The sequence below is a fragment of the Oncorhynchus mykiss genome, chromosome 18 (genome assembly GCF_013265735.2).
Source record: "Oncorhynchus mykiss isolate Arlee chromosome 18, USDA_OmykA_1.1, whole genome shotgun sequence".
Lineage (NCBI taxonomy): Eukaryota > Metazoa > Chordata > Actinopteri > Salmoniformes > Salmonidae > Oncorhynchus > Oncorhynchus mykiss.
The window spans coordinates 41,649,018-41,674,290 of NC_048582.1; the positions used below are offsets into that span (position 1 = coordinate 41,649,018).

At 42.1% G+C, this 25,273-nt stretch overlaps 2 protein-coding genes across 7 annotated transcripts; both read right to left on the reverse strand.

Annotated features, from left to right (window-relative positions):
* Window positions 1-1,559: 1,559 nt before the first annotated feature.
* On the reverse strand, window positions 1,560-13,859 carry LOC110496275 (GA-binding protein subunit beta-2). Of its 6 annotated transcripts, none has more exons than XM_036952843.1 (8): window positions 13,709-13,859; window positions 11,334-11,441; window positions 10,973-11,140; window positions 10,517-10,711; window positions 10,185-10,341; window positions 6,085-6,258; window positions 5,158-5,276; window positions 1,560-4,876 (listed from the first exon to the last, which is right to left on the reverse strand). In XM_036952843.1, exons 2-8 carry the CDS (start codon window positions 11,439-11,441, stop codon window positions 4,586-4,588), a joined length of 1,212 nt encoding a protein of 403 aa, XP_036808738.1. In that variant the 5' UTR covers window positions 13,709-13,859; the 3' UTR covers window positions 1,560-4,585. The 6 variants fall into 6 exon arrangements, with proteins under 6 accessions (XP_036808738.1, XP_021427752.2, XP_036808740.1 ...); XM_021572077.2 differs by having other exon boundaries at window positions 6,085-6,255; window positions 10,197-10,341; window positions 13,625-13,832; XM_036952845.1 differs by having other exon boundaries at window positions 6,085-6,255; window positions 13,625-13,832.
* A 5,383-nt stretch (window positions 13,860-19,242) lies between these two features.
* Window positions 19,243-22,499, reverse strand: LOC110496277 (protein AF1q). Its single transcript, XM_021572078.2, has 2 exons — window positions 22,344-22,499; window positions 19,243-20,622 (listed from the first exon to the last, which is right to left on the reverse strand). The coding sequence occupies exon 2, from the start codon at window positions 20,614-20,616 to the stop codon at window positions 20,350-20,352; it is 267 nt and encodes an 88-aa protein (XP_021427753.1). The 5' UTR covers window positions 20,617-20,622; window positions 22,344-22,499; the 3' UTR covers window positions 19,243-20,349.
* Between the last annotated feature and the right edge of the window lie 2,774 nt (window positions 22,500-25,273).

Genomic DNA, 25,273 nt, shown 5'->3' on the forward strand with positions numbered 1-25,273 from the left:
TTTCTTGCTAATGTGGTCCGTGACATGGTCACATTAGCCATCACTTGTTTTGTAACTATTTAATCCTAGTAAAAATTCCCTGTCTTAGGTTAGGATCACCACTTGATTTTAAGAATGTGAAATGGCAGAATAATAGTAGAGAGAATGATTTACTTCAGCTTGTATTTCTTTCATCACATCCCCAGTGGGTCAGAAGTTTACATACACTCAATTAGTATTTGGTAGCATTGCCTTTAAATGGTTTAACTTGGGTCAAATGTTTTGGGTAGCCTTCCACAAGCTTCCCACAATTTTGGCCCGTTCCTCCTGACAGAGCTGGTGTAACTGAGTCAGGTTGTCACGTTCGTTATAATGATTGGACCAAGGCGCAGCGTGCGTAGAGTTCCACATAATTTTAATAAATCGAAACTCACCAAACAAAAACAATAACGCACAACCGAACCGTGAAGGTACTGGTGTGGGATTGCGGTCAGGGTTTTGTGATGGCCACTCCAATAGCTTGACTTTGTTGTCCTTAAGCCATTTTGCCACACCTTTGGAAGTATGCTTGGGGTCATTGTTCATTTGGAAGACCCATTTGCGACCAAGCTTTAACTTCCTGACTGAGGTCTTGAGATGTCATGATGCCATCTATTTTGTGAAGTGCACCAGTCCCTCCTGCAGCAAAGCACACGCACAACATGATGCTGTCACCCCTTTGCTTCACGGCTGTAATGGTGTTATTCTGCTTGTAAGCCTCCCACTTTTACCTCAAAACATAAAGATGGTCATTATGGCCAAAAAGTTCTATTTCTGTTTCATCAGACCAGAGGACATTTCTCCAAAACGTACGATCTGTGTCCCCCTTTTCAGTTGCAAACCGTAGTCTGGCTTTTGTTATGGCGGTTTTGGAGCAGCGGCTTCTTCCTTGCCGAGCGGCCTTTCAGGTTATGTCGACATAGGACTTGTTTTACTGTGGATATAGATACTTTTGTATCCGTTTCCGTCAGCATCTTCACAAGGTCCTTTGCTGTTGTTCTGGGATTGATTTGCACTTTTCGCACCAAAGTACATTCATCTCTAGGAGACAGAACGCATCTCCTTCCTGAGTGGTATGACGGCCGCGTGGTCCCATGGTGTTTATGCTTGCATACTATTGTTTGTACAGATGAACGTGGTACCTACAGGCGTTTGGAAATTGCTCCCAAGGATGAACCAGACTTGTGGTCTATAATAGTTTTTCTGAGGTCTTGGCTGATTTCTTTTGATTTTCCCATGATGTCAAGCAAAGAGGCACTGAGTTTGAAGGTAGGCCTTGAAATACAGCCACAGGTACACCTCCAATTGACTCAAATTATGTCAATTAGCCTATCAGAAGCTTCTAAAGCCATTACATAATTTTCTAGAATTTCCCAAGCTGTTTAAAAGCACAGTCAACTTAGTGTATGTAAACTTCTGACCCACTGGAATTGTGATACAGTGAATAGTAAGTGAAGTAATGTCTGTAAACAATTACTTGTCATGCACAAAGTAGATGTCCTAACCGACTTGACAAAACTATAGTTTGTTAACAAGAAATTTGTGGAGTGGTTGAAAAACTAGTTTTAATGACTCCAACCGTACGCAAACAGGGGTTACAGCAGCAGGCAGAAATAACATACTAGAAGCATCTATTACACAGGTTGTCAGGTAACCCGAATATTGCTACAAAAAAAAAGCAGTTCTCCCTCGTATAAGAGTTTGCATTTATTTGATTCTTAAAAATAGTCAATAAACTTCTTGAAAAAAACTATACAAAACTATCCTACATTATTTGTCACATTCATTCTCGTTCCTTATCTTCTCAAAACTGTCAAGAGGAAAGTCCCTGATAGTGTTCTGTCTCCTGTATCCCATTAGAGATAGAATTATAATTCTGGATCTGGTCTATTCCATTATAGTCTTTGTAGCAGAACGTTTTCAGATGCTTTATGGTAAAAGTCCGATCAGACAATCCAAAGCTTCACAACACATGTAACTTCACTGCAGTGCCAGGAATAGCTGTGTGACAATGCAAATCCCAAACAGTTGGCCTGCATGCATCAAATGAGGGAAGTTAAAAGAAAAACTCTAGCCAAAACAAATATTGGTATTTGTTTCATCAGTCCATTGTTGATGGAAATACCAGAAATAGTTTTGGGGTGTAGTTTTCCTTTCAAATGTGCCTGAGGGACACTAGTGAGTGAAGGATCTTGACTACAGTGAGGATCTAGAATTAAAAACGGTCTTTGAACCCAAGATCCACATCATTTGCAGGTACGAGCTTGTATTTTATTTTCAATTATGTTATCCTGGTAGGCAGTACAAGTGAAATATCACCTTACATAAATGAGTTAGAAAATGGAATGCATTAATAAAGCTTCAACGTTACCGTGCGATACTCTAGTCGTTTCACTTTCTGTATTAGCAGCAAATCGACTCATTTGAGGGTAAGAAATATAGATAAGATCCCCGCTCAATTTCATTTCACAAACCAGATCAGTCCGTTAAAGTGTAGTGCCACCTGCTGGCCAATATGGAACAATGTCTAAAACAAAACGGAGGAAATGGTCCAGCGCCACCGGTTCTCAATCTCTGAGAAGACCGAAGTTATTGAGCAAACACTTCAAAGCATGTTCCAGATACCAGTTGTAACATTTTAAAAAGGGCGTTTCATACTTTTTAATCAAAGCAAGCAAAGTCCACACAAAGTCATTCGTGGCTCGGTCAAGTGCCCTTAATTAACTGTGAGAGCAGTAGCGAAACAGGTAGATCTATAAACCCGTCAAATCATGGTAAATTGAATTATTTAATCATTTGGTGCATACATGTTCGCCTGTACAATCTGGAAAAGAGATGCTAAACTAAGAAAGGGACGATGTGCTTAGAAATCATATATAAGCAGTCTACATTCCAAAACATTCAGATACACTTAAAAATACAATTTTATATGTACATAATAAAAAGGATTGCTGAGAGCTTATAAAAAAATATCATACTCGTGGAGAACGTCGACTTCTCAAAGGAAGAGAGCGGTCTAAGTTTACAATGGGTGAGTGGAGGAACGGTATTCCAGCAAAACAGCAGACCTCTTCCGCCAAGTAAAGAGGTCGTCTGGGAGGGGGGGGGGGGGGGGGGGGGGGGGGGGTTCAATTCTGAAACTCAAAAACTGTGGTGTATTTCATCCACCCAATTAGCCATGGTGGGAAATTAATTATACAAGATGTACTCCTCTCAAACTGACCAAGGATCAGTGTACAGAAACATTTTAAATATTCAAATTGGTGTGTGTGTGTATTTATATCTGTCGCTCAACATGGTTCAACTCAAATTGCAGTTAGACCCACTAAAGTCATTTTAAACCTGGGCAAGAGCATCCGATAAATCTGAACTCTAATTTCAGTGGAAATCCCCCATTGACGTCAATGCAAAATGTAGGCACAACTTAAACCAGCTTTGGCATCTCAAGTTTAGATTGGGCCCTTACTGAACAGCAGGCAGAGATGACTTTCCTTTAACACCCTTCAACCCTGAGAGATGAATGTTAACCCAGACGTTGTTCACGTTCTCATTCAGGGTGGGAGATGACAAAACGGCACAGTAACTGTAGCAGAAACAAGTGACGGGACATAGTCATTGTCAGAAGGACACAGCAATCTGAAAGCCTTATTCCTGTCCGTCTCCGGCTTTGGGGAGTGGGACTACTAGTGATTAAACAGGAGGACGTTATTCTTTGTATTGACATCAGCAGGGAGATGGTGGGGGGGGGTGGGGGGGTGGCGTTTGCAACAGTAAACCTATAATCACCGCTGCACTCGAAGTGGCACGGACCATAACACCCACAGAGGACAAAGCTAACGTGGTGCCATGAAAGTCAAAACAATTCCTGACTTTGAAACAATTCATTACTATATTGTGAATGCGGAGTCCAATAAATGCAGGGAATGACTGTTGCCAACTGCATGCCCTGTAAGACGGTTATTTTCAAATAGGTATTCTTAAATACAATTCCCATTGCAGTGGAGCCCATGATGGTGGGGGTGGTAGGAGTGAGGGAGAGGGCGACTTTTGTGACCTGAAAGAACTGAACAAAAACAAACAAAAGTGTTCTCTCCACAGACTGGTCCTCTGGCACCACGGATGGACTCGTCTTGGACATCTTGTGATATGTAGTTGGCAACGTGAAAATGTATTTCCCACACCACTGACATGTCTCAGACGCCACAGACAGAGACCGAGTGACCCGTCTCTCAGATAGCATACACGTTTTTCAGGCAGGAAACTTTATCCACAGGCTGAGCAGGTCCCATTCCGGCTCCTCAACCAACCTGTGACGCACCTCCTGCTATTCAGCGCCTCAATTCCCTACTTGTTAAAAAAATAAAAAAAACATGATTTGAGGGAGAGAAAAAAAACTACTGAAACAGCAGAAAGAGTAAGTAAATATAGTACAAACAAAACAAAACATTAAAAAAAACTCAGATGGGGGGAAAAACTTAAAAGAGCTATGGAAAAAGCTGATAGCCTGCCCCGTCGCCTGAGTTCGTGTCCATTTCTCCTTCCATCAGTGACATCAGTCTGTCTGGTGTTATGAGATGACCACGGTGTGGGAGGGCACCGACTCCACCAGCGTCACCTGCTCCTCAGCCGAGTCCAGCTCCTCCGTCTTAATGATGATGTCTCCCTCCTGGAGCACCACCACCTCCTCCTCCTCCTCCTCAACCACTTCCTCCTGCTCAGAGGTGCCGTTGGTATGGCTGTGCGACATGGCCTCCAGCTTCATACGGTACTGTTCTGCTTCCTGCTCTTTGCACATCAGCTGCTGCCGGTACTCCTGGGCCTTCCGGTTGGCCTCCTGCAGCTGCCTCTGTAACTGCTCCTGGACAGATGGATGGAGAAGAGGAGAAAGGGACAGAAAGGTCAGACCAAAGTTCACACACTTGCACTTCACTTGTGCCAAGTGCACAGTATCAAAGTACCAAAATAATCTAAAGAGTTTGTTTTCCTAACTTAAGCCCCCAAAACATTTCACAGCAGAATCTAGAAATATGCAATATAAAATAAATTAACAAAACATTTTGCTTGAGTCAGAAACCAGTTAAACGGCAGAAGCATATCAGTTCAATGTGTTGCACAAGAGAAAATGTGCCCCCCGCCGACCGTGTCTCCAGAATCCATGTGGTTGGCAGAGGCCTCTAGTTTCCTCTTGCGGGCAGGCGGGGGCTGGGGTTCCTCCTCAACCACCTCCTCTGTCACCTGATTGGCTGGCATCGCCAACACTGCAAATCAACAGACAACAGCTCAGAGCCTGAAGGAACATAGTATCGAACGGGACCATTAGGTTAATTAATAAACTAAATTAATGACGAAGTAGTACACAATGTCCGACAAAGGAACTAGAACAAAACAATCTGCCAGAAAGCTAGAAACTGTTGTCTACAAATACAAGGTGCACACTGTCACAACAATAAGGTTGCTTGTAGGTTAAGTGGACATTCCACTGTCTGGCTAAAGTTACCTACCGCTTTAATGCTGCGTTCATAAAGTGAGAAGGTGGTAATTACCAGTTGTGAAGTCACAAATACCGGTTGGATGCATTGGCGTTCTTTGAAGTCATTGAGAAAGGCCAAGAATGTGCCAACCATATTAACAGATTTATAAAACACAATGTTTTGTTGTTGCATTTAATTGATGAAAATGCTGTTAGAGGTAATTTCCTTATTAGATGACGTCAGAGGTAAGCATGTGGGAGAGGTCAGAACTGAGAGATGACAGACGAGTTTCCTACTAGTAATTACCAGTTGGAGGGGCGATAGTGGATTTTCCCAGTCGTACAGTATGTGGTAAGACCACCTTCCCACTTGGTTATGAATGCAGCATTAGAACACCAAGTGCTGGTTTCCCAGACCCAGATAAAGTCTACTCCGAGACTCAAAACAGCTATCAATTGAGATTCTCCACTGAGCATGCCTTTTCAGTCCGAGAGTGGGGTCCAAGAAACTGTTCCCAAATGGATAGAGGCTATGGGAAGTGGCTACAGGCTGAAATGAGCACCGTTATGTGACCAAAAGTGAGACGTTCTCTTACTCTGTTGTCCATGCTGCATGGTGACAAAGAATGGCTGACCAAGCCCTCCAGTCTGTAGGTTACCGTGTTGGTCGGTCACTATGGTGATAACCCTTTGACCTTGCTCGTTCACCATGTGCTGGATGCTGCCGGGGTCCAAAGAATTGGCTGCTATGGCTTCCTCAGAGTCACCTGCTGTCAGACAAGGGGTAAAACAGAGGGAGAGCGGGGGAAAAGGTTCACTTTTAGTGTCGACCGTCATTCTTGTATTAGGAAATAGTTCATGTTTAACCCTATATACAGTACCAGTCAAAAGTTTGGACACCTACCTACCTAGTCAAGTGTTTTTCCTGTATTTGTACTATTTTTATGTAGAATAATAGTGTAGACATCAAAAATATGAAAAAACCCATATCAAATAATGTAGTAACCAAAAATAAAAAAAATGTTTAAACAAATTAAAATATATTTTAGATTCTTCAAAGTAGCCACCATTTGCCTTGACAGCTTTGCACACTCTTGGCATTCTCTAAACCAGCTTCAATTGGAATGCTTTCCCAACAGTCTTGAAAGAGTTCCCACATATGCTGAGCACTTGTTGGTTGCTTTTCCTTCACTCTGCGGTGAAACTCATCCCAAACCATCTCAATTGGGTTGAGGTCAGGTGATTGTGGAGGCCAGGTAATCTGATGCAGTACTCCATCACTCTCCTTCTTGGTCAAATAGCCCGTACACAGCCTGGAGGTGTGTTGGGTCATTGTCCTGTTGAAAAACAAATAATCCCACTAAGCGCAAACCAGATCAGATGGCGTATCACTGCATAATGCTGTGGTAGTAATGCTGCTTAAGTGTGCCTTGATTTCTAAATAAATCACTGACAGTGTCACCAGCAAAGCACCCCCACACCTCCTCCATTCTTCCCAGTAAGAACCACACATGTGTAAATCATGCGTTGACCTACACTGCGTCTCACAAAGACACAGCGGTTGGAACCAAAAATCTCACATTTGGACTCGGACCAAAAGGACAGATTTCCATCACTCTAATGTCCATTGCTCGTGTTTCTTGGCCCAAGCAAGTCTTTTCTTCTTATTGGTGTCCTTTAGTAGTGGTTTCTTTGCAGCAATTTGATCATAAAGGCTTGATTCACAGTCTCCTCTGAACAGTTGATGTTGATATGTGTCTTGTTACTTGTCTGTTACTGTAAAGCATTTATTTGGGCTGTAATCTGAGGCTAGTAACTCTAATGAACTTATCCTCTGAAGCAGAGGTAACTCAGGGTCTTCCTTTCCTATGGCAGTCATCATGAGAGCCAGTTTCATCATAGCGCTTGATGTTTTTGCGACTGCACTTGAAGTTCATTAAATTTTCCGGATTGACTTGATCTTCATGTCTAAGTAATGGACTGTAGTATTTCTTTGCTTATTTGAGCCGTTCGTGCCATAATATGGAATTGGTCTTTTGCTAAATAGGGCCATCTTCTGTATACCTCCCTCCCCTACTTTGTCACATCGCAAGGAAAGAAATTCCACAAATTAACTTTTAACAAGGCACAACTGTTCATTGAATTCCAGGTGACTACCTCATGAAGGTGGTTGAGAGAATGCCAAGTGTGTAAAGCTGTCATCAAGGCAAAGGGTGACTACTTTAAAGAATCTCAAATATATTTTGATTTGTTTACTACATTTGGTTACTACATGATTCCATGTGTTATTTCATAGTTTTGATGTCTTTACTATTATTCTACAATGTAGAAAATAGTACAAAAATTTAAACTCTGGAATATGAGGATTGCCAACCCTTCTCTATTGGCACAGCGATTTTGTCCCCAGTGAATTTGGAGAGGTCACTTTATAGTAACAATCCTATTATACATAGCACAGTCTGCATCTGGAAGCAAAGAAAGGTCCATTTTGACCTTAAACCAATATCATTCCTGCTTCCTATTGTCAGGAATCCCTCCTTTGCCCCCTCTAACCTTGACAACCCCTTTAAGCGATGGGGAGAGCTCGGGATCAATACCATAGGGGATCTATATATAGAAGGGAACGTTGCCTCCTTTGATTTGCTGAGGGAAACCTATAATCTTCCTAGTAACTTTTTTTCCAGATACTTACAGATTAGAGACTGTTAGAAAACATCTTCCGACATTTGGAAACGCTAAACCTTCCATGTTTGACGGATGCATACAAATGTGTCTCACCTCAGGCAAACTGATCTCTATGATGCTTTTCAATCTGTTAGCGCACCTTCTACAGATGCCATTAAGGCAAAATGGGAGGAAGAGCTATGGACTGACATTTCTGTGGCAGACTGGGAAGATCGCTTGGAGTATATACACTAGAGGTCGACCGATTAATCGGAATGGCCGATTAATTAGGGCCGATTTCAAGTTTTCGTAATCGGAAATCAGTATTTTTGGACACCGATTAAAAAATATAGATTTTTTTTTAACACCTTTATTTAATCTTTATTTAACTAGGCAAGTCAGTTAAGAACGCATTCTTATTTTCAATGGCGGCCTAGGAACAGTGGGTTAACTGCCTTGTTCAGGGGCAGAATGACAGATTTTTACCTTGTCAGCTCAGGGATTCAATCTTGCAACCTTACAGTTAACTAGTCCAACGCTCTAACCACCTGATTACATTGCACTCCACGAGGAGCCTGCCTGTTACGCGAATGCAGTAAGCCAAGGTAAGTTGCTAGCTAGCATTAAACTTAACAATCAATCAAAATCACTAGTTAACTACACATGGTTGATGATATTACTAGTTTATCTAGTGTGTCCTGTGTTGCATATAATCGATGCGGTGCGTATCGTTGCGCCAATGTGTACCTAACCATAAACATCAATGCCTTTCTTAAAATAAATACACAGAAGTATATATTTTTAAACCTGCATAGTTAGCTAAAAGAAATCCAGGTTAGCAGGCAATATTAACCAGGTGAATTTGTGTAATTTCTCTTGCGTTCATTGCACGCAGAGTCAGTGTATATGCAACAGTTTGGGCCACCTAATTTGCCAGAATTTGACATAATTATGGATGGAAGTTCCCTCTACCAAATTATGGCTCAGCGATTTGGCAAACACTACACTACAGATATTCTGAGCAATAAATTAACATTTGATCAAATCTGGCAGTCTCTCGTCTCTTACTTGGACCATTTGGCACTGTGAATGTGTACATTTTAATGCACTCTCACTTGTGATGTTTTAATCTACCCTTGGGCAGCATGTGCTTGCCCGGGGTGGGGGGGGGGGTATCCTCTTTCTGTAGGTTTTATTTTGTATTATTTAGTTTGTACCTATAACTCTGGGTCTTTTCGAATCCATCTGCTCTTATGTTTATATAAGAATTGCATACTTGTCTTTTCTATAAAATACCTATACACCATTTGTGTGTGTGTAAAAGAAAACCAAGGAATGAGTAGGTGTGTTCAAAATTTTGACTGGTACTGTACATATTCTGGACTGTACTTTGTGGCAGTCAACATGTGGGCTCAATCTTCTCATTTAAATAAGCATTACATACAGAAGTAACAAGGTAAAGCACAAAGGAATTCAAGCTGTGAGAAAGTATTTCCATCTGATCGGTGAGAATCAATGTTTCTTTTCTGCATGACCTTTGATTCCCACATATCTCACATTGTGGTCACTACCTCATTGTGTGGGACCACAAAGCATCAACAGACCCTATCAGTTTATGAGATCAGAGTGATAAAGGCCAGGGACTAGGCACTAGACTAGAGGAAACAACAAAGAGTGGGGCACTTCTCTCTGAGGCGGGGGGATGCTTGAAAAGATGTAGCCGTTAACTGGAGAAAGCAGGTCATTTTTACCTGACTGGCTGGCCTTTTCTTTCCATAACCAGCGGAGGCTACTGAGGGTAGGACGGCTCATAATAATGGCTGGAGCAAATGGAATGGTATTAAACACGAATTTATTTGATACCATTCCACGCCAGTCATTACCGCGAGCCTGTCCTGCACAATTAAGTGCCACCAACCTCCTGTGTTTTTAACATCCACAAACCCTTCATCAGAAGACCAGTCATTTCAAATAGTATGAACCCTAGCCTAACTGAAGGAGGTTTGGTGTCTGTGTGTGTAGAAGTAGCTACCCGAGTAGCTACCCGAGTTGATGTTGTTGAGGAGGTCTGCCAGGTTGACCACACCCCCCGGGAGCCCTGGGATGCCCTGGATGATAAACTGAGGCTGGGCCGAGCTCCCCGTCATGCCAGCCTCTGCGTTCATGTTCACCTGGTTCTGCATTCCCTCCTATAGACAAACATTGTCAACAACACTATCAGAGAGACAGAACGATAGATACACACACACACACACACGGGAGACTGCCAGGAGCAAGTACTTAGGTTCATTTGTCTTTTTTGGTCTAGAATAGTGCGCGGAAACCTTCTCTCAACTAGACTCCACATGCAACTTAAGGTCTCACCTGTAGTAGGAGCATAAGGTCTGCATTCTGGATGTCTCCTGCGATGTCAAACGGCGTCTTATCAAATTTACTGAGAGCGTGAACATCGGCGCCATGTTTCACGAGCGTCTCCGCTACCCTTTGGTGGCCATTCTGGGCGGCCCAGTGGAGAGCAGTCATCTTCAGCATGTCCTTGGCATTAATGTCTGCGCCACTCTGTAGAGTGTGACCCAGGAGAAATGACAGGGACAGGATAAGACAGCTGGCAGACTTGGCAGTTTTACTGCTTTCTTCACACATGTATCCACTTTTTCTAGTGTAGTTAAATTTAAGAAATGTTGGTCAGAGAAAGAGCAGGACTCTGCATCTGAAAATGGCCTCTGGTCAAAAGCAGTGCACTATATTAGGAATTGGCCAGGTCAGACCCCAAACAGACACAAACAGCTAAAACCTTAGAAAATAAAGAGACACGTGTACCCTGACTAATAGATCCACGATGACATTGTGGCCCTCTGAAGCAGCCATGTGCAGAGGGGTCCTGTCCACTTTGGTTCGGGCATCCCTGCTGACGCCTGCCCTGAGCAGCACCTCGGCAGTGGAATAGTGCCCGTGTTGGGCGGCCAGGTGCAACGGAGATGTGCCCAGCTGCTCAGAGTGCCAAAGAGAAAGAGGGATAAAGAGTCAAAACACCATACAGTTGAACCGGACTGACACTTCAGACAATGTTTTACATTTAGACCACACAAACCAGCTAAAACCCTGGGGTGGGTAAAACTAGTTAAACTGAAGCAGATAATGAAAATTGCCCAGACAGAGAAGGTAAGACAGGAATCATTACCCAGTCTGTGGTGAAGGGAGCCCCATTGGCCATGAGTGTCCTGACTTCATCATCCTGGCCTTTCCGTGCAGCCTCAAGGAGCCGCTTCCCCAAATCCACCAGCGACATCTGAGACAACACAATTACAAAGGTTGCAGTATTTGGCCCTGTGACTGTACATGTATGCAACTGTTGCAGTATGTTTTCACTGAGGTGGTAGCCTGACTTATGTCTGCTGTTAAACAGTATTAGGCGGTTGTGAAGTTACCCGTTCACACAATGTAGGCCTGCCTACCTGTTACAGCTCATGTAGTGTACACATAAATAGGTTCCTGTATTTTGGTTAATCGTGTCACATTAACTTGATTTGAACCTTTTCTCATAAAACTGTCCCCGTTTATTTTTATGTCAGATGGTCCAGCACCATTCTCAGAGAATTGCTATCATTTTTTGTCCAAATCTCATTTCTGAAAAAAGACTTCAAATAAAAGGTTAAAATCCAGGTCATATGACATGATTTACCAAAACACAGGGCCCCACTTAAGAAAGTATGTACTTTTAAGCCAACTTTTGAAACTCAATAATGGGTTAGGGTACTCGTGCATTTTTGGCTAACTTAATCAAATGAGAGGACTCTGCCCTGAGCATATATTTACAACTTAACATAGCTATAAGTGTGTTAATCCCATTTCAGATATTACATACATAAAGTTGTGTTATTAGCTATGCTAGATCAATTTTGTTAAACAGAAATCACCATGGAAGTATTATAATCGTAATGGAACTTACAACTTTGACTCATCACATATGCTGCGGCTACTGTTTAGCATCTATCCGGTTTCCTAGTCACTTTACCCCTACCTATATGTACATGGTACCACATGTATATAGCCAAGTGATCTCGTTACTCATTGTGCATTTATTCATCGTGTTGCTATTTTTCTCTCTGCGTTGTTGGGAAGGGCCCTAATCATCTCACTGTTTGTCTACACCTGTTGTTAACAAAGCATGTGACAAATAAAATGTGGTTTGATTAACATCTTGGCGTTAGTAATGCAAGTAATGCAAGATATCGATCGTGAAATAGACCAACAACAAAAAACACGGCAGCAGAGGGGCGCGCTTTCGTTCTGTAGAGTGTCTAGGCTACACATCTCTGGAGAAGAAACGGGCTTTTGTTGTTGCTGCAGACTCGTGCTATTTAGGCGAATGAGTCGAGCCAATCCCGGATATATGCTTATCAGATGTCCCATTTGAGCACAACACAATTAATGTTGTAAAGTAACGAAGTTAGTGGTTATGCTACAGATCAAACGTACATCACTCGAAACCCTTTGGTATCGCTCAATGCTGGTATGAGTGATGGTAGTTTTTCATAACAGGGAAGAATGGGCTAGTTATACTGTTGAAAATCGCGTTGATCGGAGGTATGCATCCGTAAACAATCACGCAGTGTGTTGTTGGACACAAAGTAAAATGTGAATAGCTTGATGTGCACTTTTTTGGTTGTCGTTACATTGTAGCTAGCTGGTTGGTTTACTATTACTACATCGTGAAAGCCCACTATAACAGGAGGCTCTCTTCATAGCAAAAGCGTGGAGATGGAGACGATGAGTAGCCATCTTATACGCCTCGGTGGTGAAAACGAACAAGAGGCGGCCATGTGTTACATTCTCCGTTAAATCATTCACCTACATTATTTAACAACCACGAACAACGACATTTAAATACATGACAGGAAACTCTTTGATATTAAGTTGTTGGTTTTCCGGGGGAAGTCAAGAGAAATTCCTATTTTACACGAAGAGAAAAAAACTACTTCCACATCCGGTTAACAGCATTCTTTCTCGCACGCTTCATCAAATGGTTTCGCGCAATTTTTCTGATTTTAAACGATCGATTAATTCATAATTGCTTTTTGTCAAAGATATGCCATCACCTTTACCGTGCGAGTAATTATACAATATCATATGAGCCTGATGGCGCCAGGTTTGTTATCTAACCAACCATGTAGCTAGTTAGCTAAGGTTCGCAAGCAATAACTTCACATACTAGCTACTTTAACGACACTTAAAGTATGAACACACTTAAGAAATGGGAAAGTTCCACACACTGTTTAGTGCGCGTGATTAATGTGGACTTTCGCACAATGTCCCAGCTTCGAAACTACCACCTTGCCGTGTTACTCGGTCTCGTAACTAGCCAGATCTAAGATAGTTAGCTAATGCCTGGCTAACTTTAATAACAGCTAACGCTAGCTAGCTGGAGGCGGAATCCCGAATGGACGCAAGCTAACGTTGTGTAGTTCTTACCTCAATACGGCTTCAAATGAATGCTCTTAGGCTGCAGACATAAGTTCCTTGACTTTACCCAATTATTTTGAATGTTCTCCTCACCTTAGATAATGAAAATAAATTATATTTTTGTATTAAAACGGATACAAAGATGGCGGCAACTCGACACCGGAGGTGGAAATCGAGCTTTTTGAACCCTCTTGTGGGCGGGCGAATGAAAAAGTAGCAAGCCCTTCAATGGCCAATTAACCCATTACGGTAAAAAGGCGATATTGAATTTACGCTGTAAAAAAATATGAACGCAACTTGTGAAGTGTTTGTCCCATGTTTCATGAGCTGAAATAAAAGATCCCAGACATTTTCCATGTGCACAAACAGCTTATTTCTCTCAAATGTTGTGCACAAATTTGTTTAGATCCTTGTTAGTGAGCCTTTCTCCTTTGCCATGATAATCCATCCATCTGACAAGTGTGGTATATCAACAAGCTGATTAAACAGCATGATCATTACACATGTGCACCTTGTGCTGGGGACAATAAAAGGCCACTCTAAAATGTTCCGTTTTGTCACACAAAACAATACCACAATGTCTCAAATTTTGAGGGAGCGTGCAATTGGCATGCTGACTGCAGAAATGTCAGCCAGAACTGTTGCCAGATCATTTAATGTTAATTTCTCTACCATAAGCCGCCTCCGTCGTTTCAGAGAATTTGTCAGTATGTCCAACCGTTCTCACAACTGCGGACCACGTGTTTTTTGATGTCAACCTTGTGAACAGAGTGCCCCATGCTGGCGGTGGGGTTATTTATTTATTTTTTTTATTTCACCTTTATTTAACCAGGTAGGCTAGTTGAGAACAAATTCTCGTTTACAACTGCGATCTGGCCAAGATAAAACAAAGCAGTGCAATACAAACAACAATACAGAGTTATACATGGAATAAACAAACATACAGTCAATAATACAATAGAAAAAGTATATATACAGTGTGTGCAAATGAGGTAGGATAAGGGAGGTAAGACAATAAATAAGCCATAGTGACAAAATAATTACAAAATAGCAATTAAACACTGGAGTGATAGATGTGCAGAAGATGAGTGTGCAAGTAGAGATACTGTGACGCTACGGTCACAAGACGCAGGCCTCCTAATTGTCCCTAGAATTTCTAAGCAAACAGCTGGAGGCAGGGCTTTCTCCTATAGAGCTCAATTTTTATGGAATGGTCTGCCTACCCATGTGAGAGACGCAAACTCGGTCTCAACCTTTAAGTCTTTACTGAAGACTCATCTCTTCAGTGGGTCATATGATTGAGTGTAGTCTGGCCCAGGAGTGTGAAGGTGAACAGAAAGGCTCTGGAGCAACGAACCGCCCTTGCTGTCTCTGCCTGGCCGGTTCCCCTCTTTCCACTAGGATTCTCTGCCTCTAACCCTATTACAGGGGCTGAGTCACTGGCTTACTAGGGCTCTTTCATACCGTCCCTAGGAGGGGTGCGTCACTTGAGTGGGTTGAGTCACTGATGTGATCTTCCTGTCTGGGTTTGCGTCCCCCATTGGGTTGTGCCGTGGCGGAGATCTTTGTGGGCTATACTCGGCCTTGTCTCAGGATGGTAAGTTGGTGGTTGAAGATATCCCTCTAGTGGTGTGGGGGCTGTGCTTTGGCAAAGTGGGTGGGGTTATATCCTTCCTGTTAGGCCCTGTCCGGGGGTATCATCGGATGGGGCCAGAGTGTCTCCTGACCCCTTCTGTCTCAGCCTCCAGTATTTATGCTGCAGTAGTTTATGTGTTGGGGGGCTAGGGTCAGTTTGTTATATTTGGAGTACTTCTCCTGTCTTATCTGGTGTCCTGTGTGAATTTAAGTATGCTCTCTCTAATTCTTCCTCTCTCAGAGGACCTGAGCCCTAGGACCATGCCTCAGGAATACCTGGCATGATGACTCCTTGCTGTCCCCAGTCCACCTGGCCGTGCTGCTGCTCCAGTTTCAACTGTTCTGCCTGTGATTATTATTATTTGACCATGCTGGTCATTTATGAACATTTGAACATCTTGGCCATGTTCTGTTATAATCTTCACCCGGCACAGCCAGAAGAGGACTGGCCACCCCTCATAGCCTGGTTCCTCTCTAGGTTTCTTCCTAGGTTTTGGCCTTTCTAGAGAGTTTTTCCTAGCCACCGTGCTTCTACACCTGCATTGCTTGCTGTTTGGGGTTTTAGGCGGGGTTTCTGTACAGCACTTTGAGATATCAGCTGATGTACTGATTGTCGGGGCGGCAGGGTAGCCTAGTGGTTAGAGAGTTGGACTAGTAACCGGAAGGTTGCAAGTTCAAACCCCCGAGCTGACAAGGTACAAATCTGTCGTTCTGCCCCTGAACAGGCAGTTAACCCATTGTTCCTAGGCCGTCATTGAAAATAAGAATTTGTTCTTAACTGACTTGCCTAGTTAAATAAAGGTAAAATAAATAAATAAAAAAATGTACGAAGGGTTTGATTTGATACTGGGGTGCAAAGGAGCAAAATAACAGTATGGGGATGGTAGTTGGATGGGCTATGTACAGGTGCAGTGAGCTGCTCTGACAGCTGGTGCTTAAAGCTATTGAGGGAGATGTGTCTCCAGCTTCAGTGATTTTTACAGTTCGTTCCAGTCATTGGCAGCAGCCAAAAGAAGAATTGGCATTGGGGGTGACCAGCGAGATATACCTGCTGGAGCGCGTGCTACGGGTGGGTGCTGCTATGGTGACCATTAAGCTGAGATAAGGCGGGGTTTACCTAGCAAAAACGAATAGATGACCTGGAGCCAGTGGGTTTGAAGCGAGGCCCAGCCAACGAGAGCATACAGGTCGCAGTGGTGGGTAGTATAAGGGGCTTTGGTGACCAAATAGATGGCACTGTGATAGACTGCATCCAATTTGCTGAGTAGAGTGTTGGAGGCTATTTTGTAAATTACATCGCAGAAGTCAAGGATCGATAGGATAGTAAGTTTTGCGAGGGTATGTTTGGCAGCATGAGTGAAGGATGCTTTGTTGCGAAATAGGAAGCCGATTCTAGATTTAATTTTGAATTGGAGATGCTTAATGTGAGTCTGGAAGGAGAGTTTACAGTCTAACCAGACACCTAGGTATTTGTAGTTGTCCACATATTCTAAGTCAGAACCGTCCAGAGTTGCTGGACGGGCGGGCAGGTGAGGGCAGCGATCGGTTGAAGAGCATGCATTTAGTTTTTCTTGCATTTAAGAGCTGTTGAAAGAGAGTTGTTTGGAATTGAAGCTCGTCTGGAGGTTAGTTAACACAGTGTCCAAAGAAGGGCCAGAAGTATACAGAATGGTGTCGTCTGCGTAGAGGTGGATCAGAGAATCACCAGCAGCAAGAGCAACATCATTGATGTATACAGAGAAAATAATCGTCCCGAGGATTAAACCCTGTGGCACCCCCATAGAGACTGCCAGAGGTCTGGACAACAGGCCCTCCAATTTGACACATTGAACTCTGTCATTTGAGAAACCAAGACTGTTGAGTCTGCCGATAAGAATGTGGTGATTGACAGAGTCGAAAGCCTTGGCCAGGTCGATGAATACAGCTGCACAGTATTGTCTCTTATCGATGGCAGTTATGATATCATTTAGGAACTTGAGCGTGGCTGAGGTGCACCCATGACCAGCTCTGAAACCAGATTGCATAGCGGAGAAGGTACGGTGGGAATCGAAATGGTCGGTGATCTGTTTGTTAACTTAGCTTTCGAAGACCTTAGAAAGGCAGGGTAGGATAGATATAGGTCTGTACCAGTTTGGGTTATGGTATGGGCAGGCATAAGCTATGGACAATGAACACAATTGCATTTGGTCTATTCCAAGTTGAATGCACAGAAATAACCAGAATGAGATCCTGAGGCCCATTTTTTTTAAAAAGGTATCTGTGACCAACTGATGCGTATCTCTATTCCCAATCGTGAAATCCATAGATTAGGGCCTTATTTTTATTTTTTTCAATTGACTGATTTCCTCATATGAACTGTAACTCTGTAAAATCTTTGAAATTGTTGCATGTTGCGTTTATGTTTGTTCAGTATATATCAGCGCTCATGATGAGACCTGTATCCCTTCACCAAGCTATAATACATAGTGTTTTAAAGTATGTTTGCGAGGGAAAATTCGGTCCTGTGCACTTTGAGCAGCTCTCTTTATTCGCAGGCAGCTAGGCCTATTTCTAACGGATTTCTGTTTTATTTGCCAGGATACTTACTCAGATGTTTGGCATAGTTTCTGTCTGATTAATATCCCAATTTTGTGATCTAATAGGCTGTTTTTTATACTAGCTGCTAGTAGCCTAGGTCAGTGGTCCCCAAACTGTGGGGTGTGCCCCCCTAGAGGTCAGCCTCCCCCCCCCCCCCATGGCGATGTTGGCTAGCAATGCGTAGAAACACGTCATCAGGTCGAATGGTCGTCTCGCGCTGAACTGTGCAGGCCGTGTGCAGGCCGTCAAATCAAAGGCACTCCTTTGATATAAAGTTGTTTAAAAAAATAAGTGTCACCTTCACGAGGTTGGAGTAATAACATGTTCAACTACTTAAGACATTGGCTTGAATCTAGGTTCTGCCTTTAGATTTTGAGAAGGAATACTTTTCCACTTCTCTCATTGACTTCTCAAACCAGGGTCTGGTCTGTTTCGCAAGCGTTCCCAGAAGTCTCTAGATGTTGTGCATCTGGGTTTGGAAACTCTGTGGTGTAATGACACTTGCCTAGGTAGGCCTTTTAAGATCCCCCAAAATGGTTAACCCTTATTGGACCAGTGGTTAGCAGGTCTGGTCTGTCTACTGGCTGGGAAACCTGGACTCGAGACATGCAAGTGATGTTCCAATGTCACTGTTCGCAATAATTGCTACTGTGAAATAGCTGTCGGCTATTCCTTTATGATTCATTGTACAAATGCAGTAAACCAATGCAATTAACTAAATACTGGTATGTTAATATCTACGCTTATACAGTAACTACTGTGAAACTGAACAATGTAAATCCAATTAATAAAAACCTTAAATATTTGACCAATTTCTGTCCGATGTGTCAGTGTAAGTAAATAGGCTACAATGAATACTAATGTGCAATGCACCTAGGTATTTTAATCAAAGTGTAATGGTCCCAGAGTAATGTACTGTCATAGGCAGATCTTTTCATTCACAGAGGCTACTATTGTATGAAACCTGTAGCATTGTTGTATACCAAATCCCCCAAAGGAAGCTGTTGGAAGGATTAGTCCAATAAGAATCCTGGAAAAGCTATTCGTTTTGGATAAGTAAACTATATATTTTATTGGGTGTCGAAGGACAAAACAGGAGTCCATAGCCTACTCTGGCTGTTGGTGTTTATAAGAAGCTTCTAGAAGATTGACCTCACTTTATTTTTTAACAACACCTCCCATTCACATAAACTGTACATTTTATGCCTACAGGGTGCATGGCCGTTTCTACACTGAAGCCGGTTTGACGAGACATCTCGAACCTACGACATGTTTTGTAAGTGAAATGTGACGTTCATTTCTCCATTTATTTCAAAAGAAGCTAATAGTGATTCATGGTGAGATATCGCTTCAAACAAATGCTGCATGTTTAAGCCCTTCAGTTTGAGATTATTTCTCACAGTAAACAAAGTGGATTGAATGCACAGGATATCTTCCTTTATTTCAGAAAAGTCAAGACAAAGTATGATGAGTCACATTTGGGAATTTACTGCTCCTTGTACAATCTCACAAAAAGTTAGCTTTATGATTACAAGTGTCCAGTTAGAGCTTCCGTACTTTCAGGAACACTTTGCAACATCAGTCTTGACAATTAAAAACACGTATTTTCCCTATTTTCATTAAACATTTCCATTCTTTCCTTGACATTCAAACTAAACATCGGACAGTGCAGTAGTCTATGCAGAAAATAAAGAAAACAGTTGGCCAGCTCTGCATTTGCACAACTTGCATTGTGGAATCTAACATTTACCCTCAGCCATTGCACTCAGTTGAGGCCTACTCAGGGCAGCCTGAAAGCAGCATACTTAATAAATAAAATTCAGTCAGTCAGTTCAGTGTCTGAAACAAATCACAAGGCAACCAATACAAAGCGCAAAAGACAGTCATGTTTGTGGCTCCCTAAGTGCTTGTACAATATCTGTTCTGTGTGGAGGTGCTTTGCTTTACATTCTCTTACTTATACATACTACACGCAAACACTCCCAAGGCTCAGGTTGGCACTACCCTTCGAGGTTGTATTAGGTCAAGGGAAAGAATTTTCACTAAGTTCAAATGAGGCAGCACTTTGCATTTGTTAGTGTTCAAAAATATGATGTAGCATACTCAAGTTACCTCACAAATTATGAATGTGTAAGTCCTTAATGTGAGACAGAAGCCTTGCAGTCAGTATGCAATGGAACTATTTATATTTATTTAAAGGCTGACCTTGTTGCCATTTCTACCTAGTTATGTTCGTTGACATTAGCCAAACGAGTCATGTAGCCCGTGTATGGAGTAAACCTAAGCAGAAGTGGCTATACTGTCATTCACAGTGCCAGTCACCTGCAAGTTAAAACATCTACCCCTAATCCTGTCAGTATTATTAAGAGGTTATACACAAAAAAAACACAGTACAGACTAATACAGATTCAGTACTTCTTTTTGGGTGGACCAGAAACTTGACAAAAGCCATGGTTATTCAGATAAGGTGAGTGTGAGGAGAGGGAGGTTCTTATGACTGGGAGGCTGAGATGGGATGGTCCTCACAGAAGCAGGTTGAAGTCGAGGAGGTCGATGCTGGGGATAGGCTCTCTCCAGTAGTTGAAGGTGGTGTACTCTAACAATTCGGCCTCTTGCTGCTTCCTTTGCTTGGCTAGGGCGGCATTCTGTTTCTTGGTGGCCTTCTTGCTCTTCTTGGTTGGCTTGCTTTTGGTCACACCCAGGTCTTCCAGCTCGGACAGGTCCGGGGCGGAGATGGGCTGTCTCCAGTAGAGGAAGGAGTCATACTCGCTGTTTGATTTCACCAGCATTTTTATCTGAATGTAAAAGAGGAATGAGGCCAAATGAAAATGTGATTTTGGGTCATAGCTTGAAATAGATTAGACATACATAAGGCTCTCATCTTAGTCTCTACACATATTTCAACTCCACTTAGTAACCCAGTACTATGTCCCTATAATTTTGAATGGCTCCCTGATATTTTTTCATTAATCCCAAAGGGACCCTATACTGTAGACGCCATGGGTAGGAGATAACCTGAACGTTTTGGCTTGACTGGCTAAGATAAGTCTATGCCATTACATAAGAACAAATGGGCACAGGATTTAAGTAGCTTTTTCTTGAGATGCAGATTTAGGTCAATCCTTGTTGCTCATTTGGACCTAAGTGTTGGCAAACTGAAGCAAACTACGTTACATAAGTTTTCTGGTGATTGTGTTCTTTGTTCTAAAACCTGACATGGAAATGCTAGGCCTAGAGTGCAATACCGTGGAGTCGCATATTTGTGAACATAACCTGATTCGGGATTCCTCGTAATTGGATCTAATCTTGAAATGTGTGTGTGATATATGCGTAATACTTTTTTGAACATTACTAAGTTAATTGTGACCACATAATTATAGGTTCCCCATGTGTGAATGTGAATTTCCTAAACCAAATGATAATAACACGGCCACACACTTCTCTCACAAGTCTGGCTGTGGTAAAAAAAAAAAATGGAACACTCAAAATGATGTAAATTGCACATAGTGAAAATGGACAAGATTCTGTTGTTAAAATGCAATTACTGTAGCATGAAATCAACATTTAGGGTACAAATGACCCCACCCTGTCAGTAGGTTATGACATATTAAATGGGGTAAGAATGATTGTCTATCCGTGGATAAAGGTCACAGTATCAAGATGCTCTACAAAACTGATTTAAAAATTCCCTTTGAACCAATCGTTCTTATCCATTAGGTCATGCTTTTGTGTAGATCTGTCGAATACTGATTAAGAGCATCAACGGTCTTCAGTGGATAAAGGTCACAGTATCAATATGCTCTACAAAACTGATTTAAAAATTCCCTTTGAACCAATCGTTCTTATCCATTAGGTCATGCTTTTGTGTAGATCTGTCGAATACTGATTAAGAGCATCAACGGTCTTCAATACCACACCCATTCGGCTACAGAGAAAATTCACCATACGACGTAGACCTATAAAAGCATCATTGATGCCTATGATGGTGCAGTGGTTGACGCCCATTGGGGCTTGAGAAATGACTGGCGATTTCGATTCGGACATCTATCTATTCTTTAATCGTGTAAATATAGACTCTAATGACATCCCCTTTTTTGGACGGCATGTCATCTGTGCGAACGATGGAGACTATTCCAGAAACTGGGTCATGCAGTCCTAAATATATCTGAGATGATGTGCCAAGGATTTACATACAATAAAACATGGCAAAACATTATATAGACAGCATTGACATTCAATTCGGAAGTTACCCGTTTTTTAATTGTGTGCATTTATATATTTTTATGTAAACAAGCTATCTGGCCTTGCCAGCGTAATGGACAAAATTAGGTGATAGGCTATTGTATGTTGTTTCTTTCTTATTCCTATTGGGAAATTGTTAAAAGGGTTAATACTAACATTACTTTTACAGGCTATAAAAAAAATACATCAACGTTAAGTATTGTTAGTTTAAGCTACATGTAATTCTGGATCCACTATCCAGCAAAGGTGCTCCGAAAATAAAATATTATCTTACGTCTTGAGAAATAGTTCTTGGCTGACACGGTCCTCTGTTTGTCGCAGGATCGGCTCCACTGAGGTATAATAACAATGGCACGCTCTTGCTATGTGGCGATGCTGTAAAATCCTCCCGCACATGCCAGTTTTTTCAGCACCAGGGACAACCACTCCCACACTCTGTGACGAAATTCTGCGCCTGCGTTGGGTTTTTGTCATGTAAAATCAAATAGGCCTATTGTTTTATTAACTAATTATTGTGCATTAAAAAATGTAGTTTCTATTCAATTATGGGAAAGGTCTGTACATTTTGCAATAATCTACCAATACAGATCAAGACTATAACGACAATTGTACTAATAAAATTGTGATGTGATATAATGATAGGCTAATAAAGTTCGACAATCGACTGAACACGTTGGGCTATATCATCATCTGTTAATATGAATAGCCCAAATAGCCACAACTTGGATCCATGTTCAGTCCAATACATATGGCTGTTTCATTAGAAAATGCATCGGTGACGTTTTACCCACGGTGAGGTTTCTCTGCTTCCCCAATCAAAAACCCTGGATTAACACCGAGGTTGGCGCTAAACTAAAGAGCAGGGCTACCGCACACAAAGCTATCATAGACAACCTTGATGCTACGGTCGAAGACAGGAATAAGTACAAGAATGCCAGCTATGACCTCCGCAGAGTCAAACGAGCAAAAGGACAATATAGGAATAAAGTGGAATCATTTTAAACAGGCTCCGACGCCCACCGCATGTGATGTGGCAGAGGCTACAGTCCATGACGGATTACAAATTAAGACCAGTGGCGACCCGTTATTCAGGGCAGGTGGGGCCAGCTAAATATATATATATACAGTACCAGTCAAACATTTGGACACACCTACTCATTCCTGGGTTTTTATTTATTTATACTATTTTCTACATCGTAGAAAATCACCTGAACTATGAAATAACACATATGGAATCATGTAGTAACCAAAAAAGTGTTAATCAAATCAAAATATATTTTATATTTGAGATTCTTCAAAGTAGCAACACTTTGTCTTGATGACAGCTTTGCACACTCTTGGCATTAGAAACCAGCTTCATGAGGTAGTCACCTGGAATGCATTTCAGTTAACAGGTATGCCTTGTTAAAAGTACATTTGTGGAATTTCTTTCCTTCTTAATGCCTTTGAGCCAATCAGTTGTGTTGTGACAAGGTATGGGTGGCATACAGAATATAGCCCTATTTGGTAAAAGACCAAATCCATGTTATGGCAAGAACAGTTCAAATAAGCAAAGAGAAATGACAGTCTATCATTACTTTAAGATATGAAGGTCAGTTGATCCGTAAAATTTCAAGAACTTTTAAAGTTTCTTCAAGTGCAGTCGCCAAAACCATCAAGCGCTATGATGAAACTGGCTTGAGGACCGCCACAGAAAAGTAAGATTCAGAGTTACTTCTGCTGCAGATGATCATTAGAGTTACCAGCTTCAGAAATTGCAGCCCAAATAGTTCAAGTAACAGACACATCTCAACATCAACTGTTCAGAGGAGACTGCGGGAATCAGGCCTTCAGGGTCGAATTGCTGCAAAGAAACAAATACTAAAGGACATCAATAAGAAGAAGAGACTTGCTTGGGCCAAGAAACATGAGCAATGGACATTAGACCAGTGGAAATCTGTCTTTTGGTCTGATTAGTCCAAATGTGAGATTTTTGGTTCCGACCACCGTGTCTTTGTGAGACGCAGAGTAGGTGAACGGATGATCTCCACAGGTGTGGTTCCAACTGTGAAGCATGGAGGAAGAGGTGTGATGTGTGGGGGTGCTTTGTTAGTGACACTGTCAGTGGTTAATTTAGAATTCAAGGCACACTTAAGCAGCATGGCTAGCACAGCATTCTGCGCTTAGTGGAACTATAATTTGTTTTTCAACAGGACAATGACCCAACACACCACCAGGCTGTGTAAGGAATATTTGACCAAGAAGGAGAGTGGTGGAGTGCTGCATCAGATGACTTGTCCTCCACAATTACCCAACCTCAACCCAATTGAGATGGTTTGGGATGAGTTGGACTGCAGAGTGAAGGAAAAGCAGCCAACAAGTGCTCCGCATACAGTGCCTTGCGAAAGTATTCGGCCCCCTTGAACTTTGCGACCTTTTGCCACATTTCAGGCTTCAAACAAAGATATAAAACTGTATTTTTTTGTGAAGAATCAACAACAAGTGGGACACAATCATGAAGTGTAACAACATTTATTAGACATTTCAAACTTTTTTAACAAATCAAAAACTGAAAAATTGGGCGTGCAAAATTATTCAGCCCCCTTAAGTTAATACTTTGTAGCGCCACCTTTTGCTGCGATTACAGCTGTAAGTCGCTTGGGGTATGTCTCTATCAGTTTTGCACATCGAGAGACTGACATTTTTTCCCATTCCTCCTTGCAAAACAGCTCGAGCTCAGTGAGGTTGGATGGAGAGCATTTGTGAACAGCAGTTTTCAGTTCTTTCCACAGATTCTCGATTGGATTCAGGTCTGGACTTTGACTTGGCCATTCTAACACCTGGATATGTTTATTTTTGAACCATTCCATTGTAGATTTTGCTTTATGTTTTGGATCATTGTCTTGTTGGAAGACAAATCTCCGTCCCAGTCTCAGGTCTTTTGCAGACTCCATCAGGTTTTCTTCCAGAATGGTCCTGTATTTGGCTCCATCCATCTTCCCATCAATTTTAACCATCTTCCCTGTCCCTGCTGAAGAAAAGCAGGCCCAAACCATGATGCTGCCACCACCATGTTTGACAGTGGGGATGGTGTGTTCAACTGTGTTGCTTTTACGCCAAACATAACGTTTTGCATTGTTGCCAAAAAGTTACATTTTGGTTTCATCTGACCAGAGCACCTTCTTCCACATGTTTGGTGTGTCTCCCAGGTGGCTTGTGGCAAAC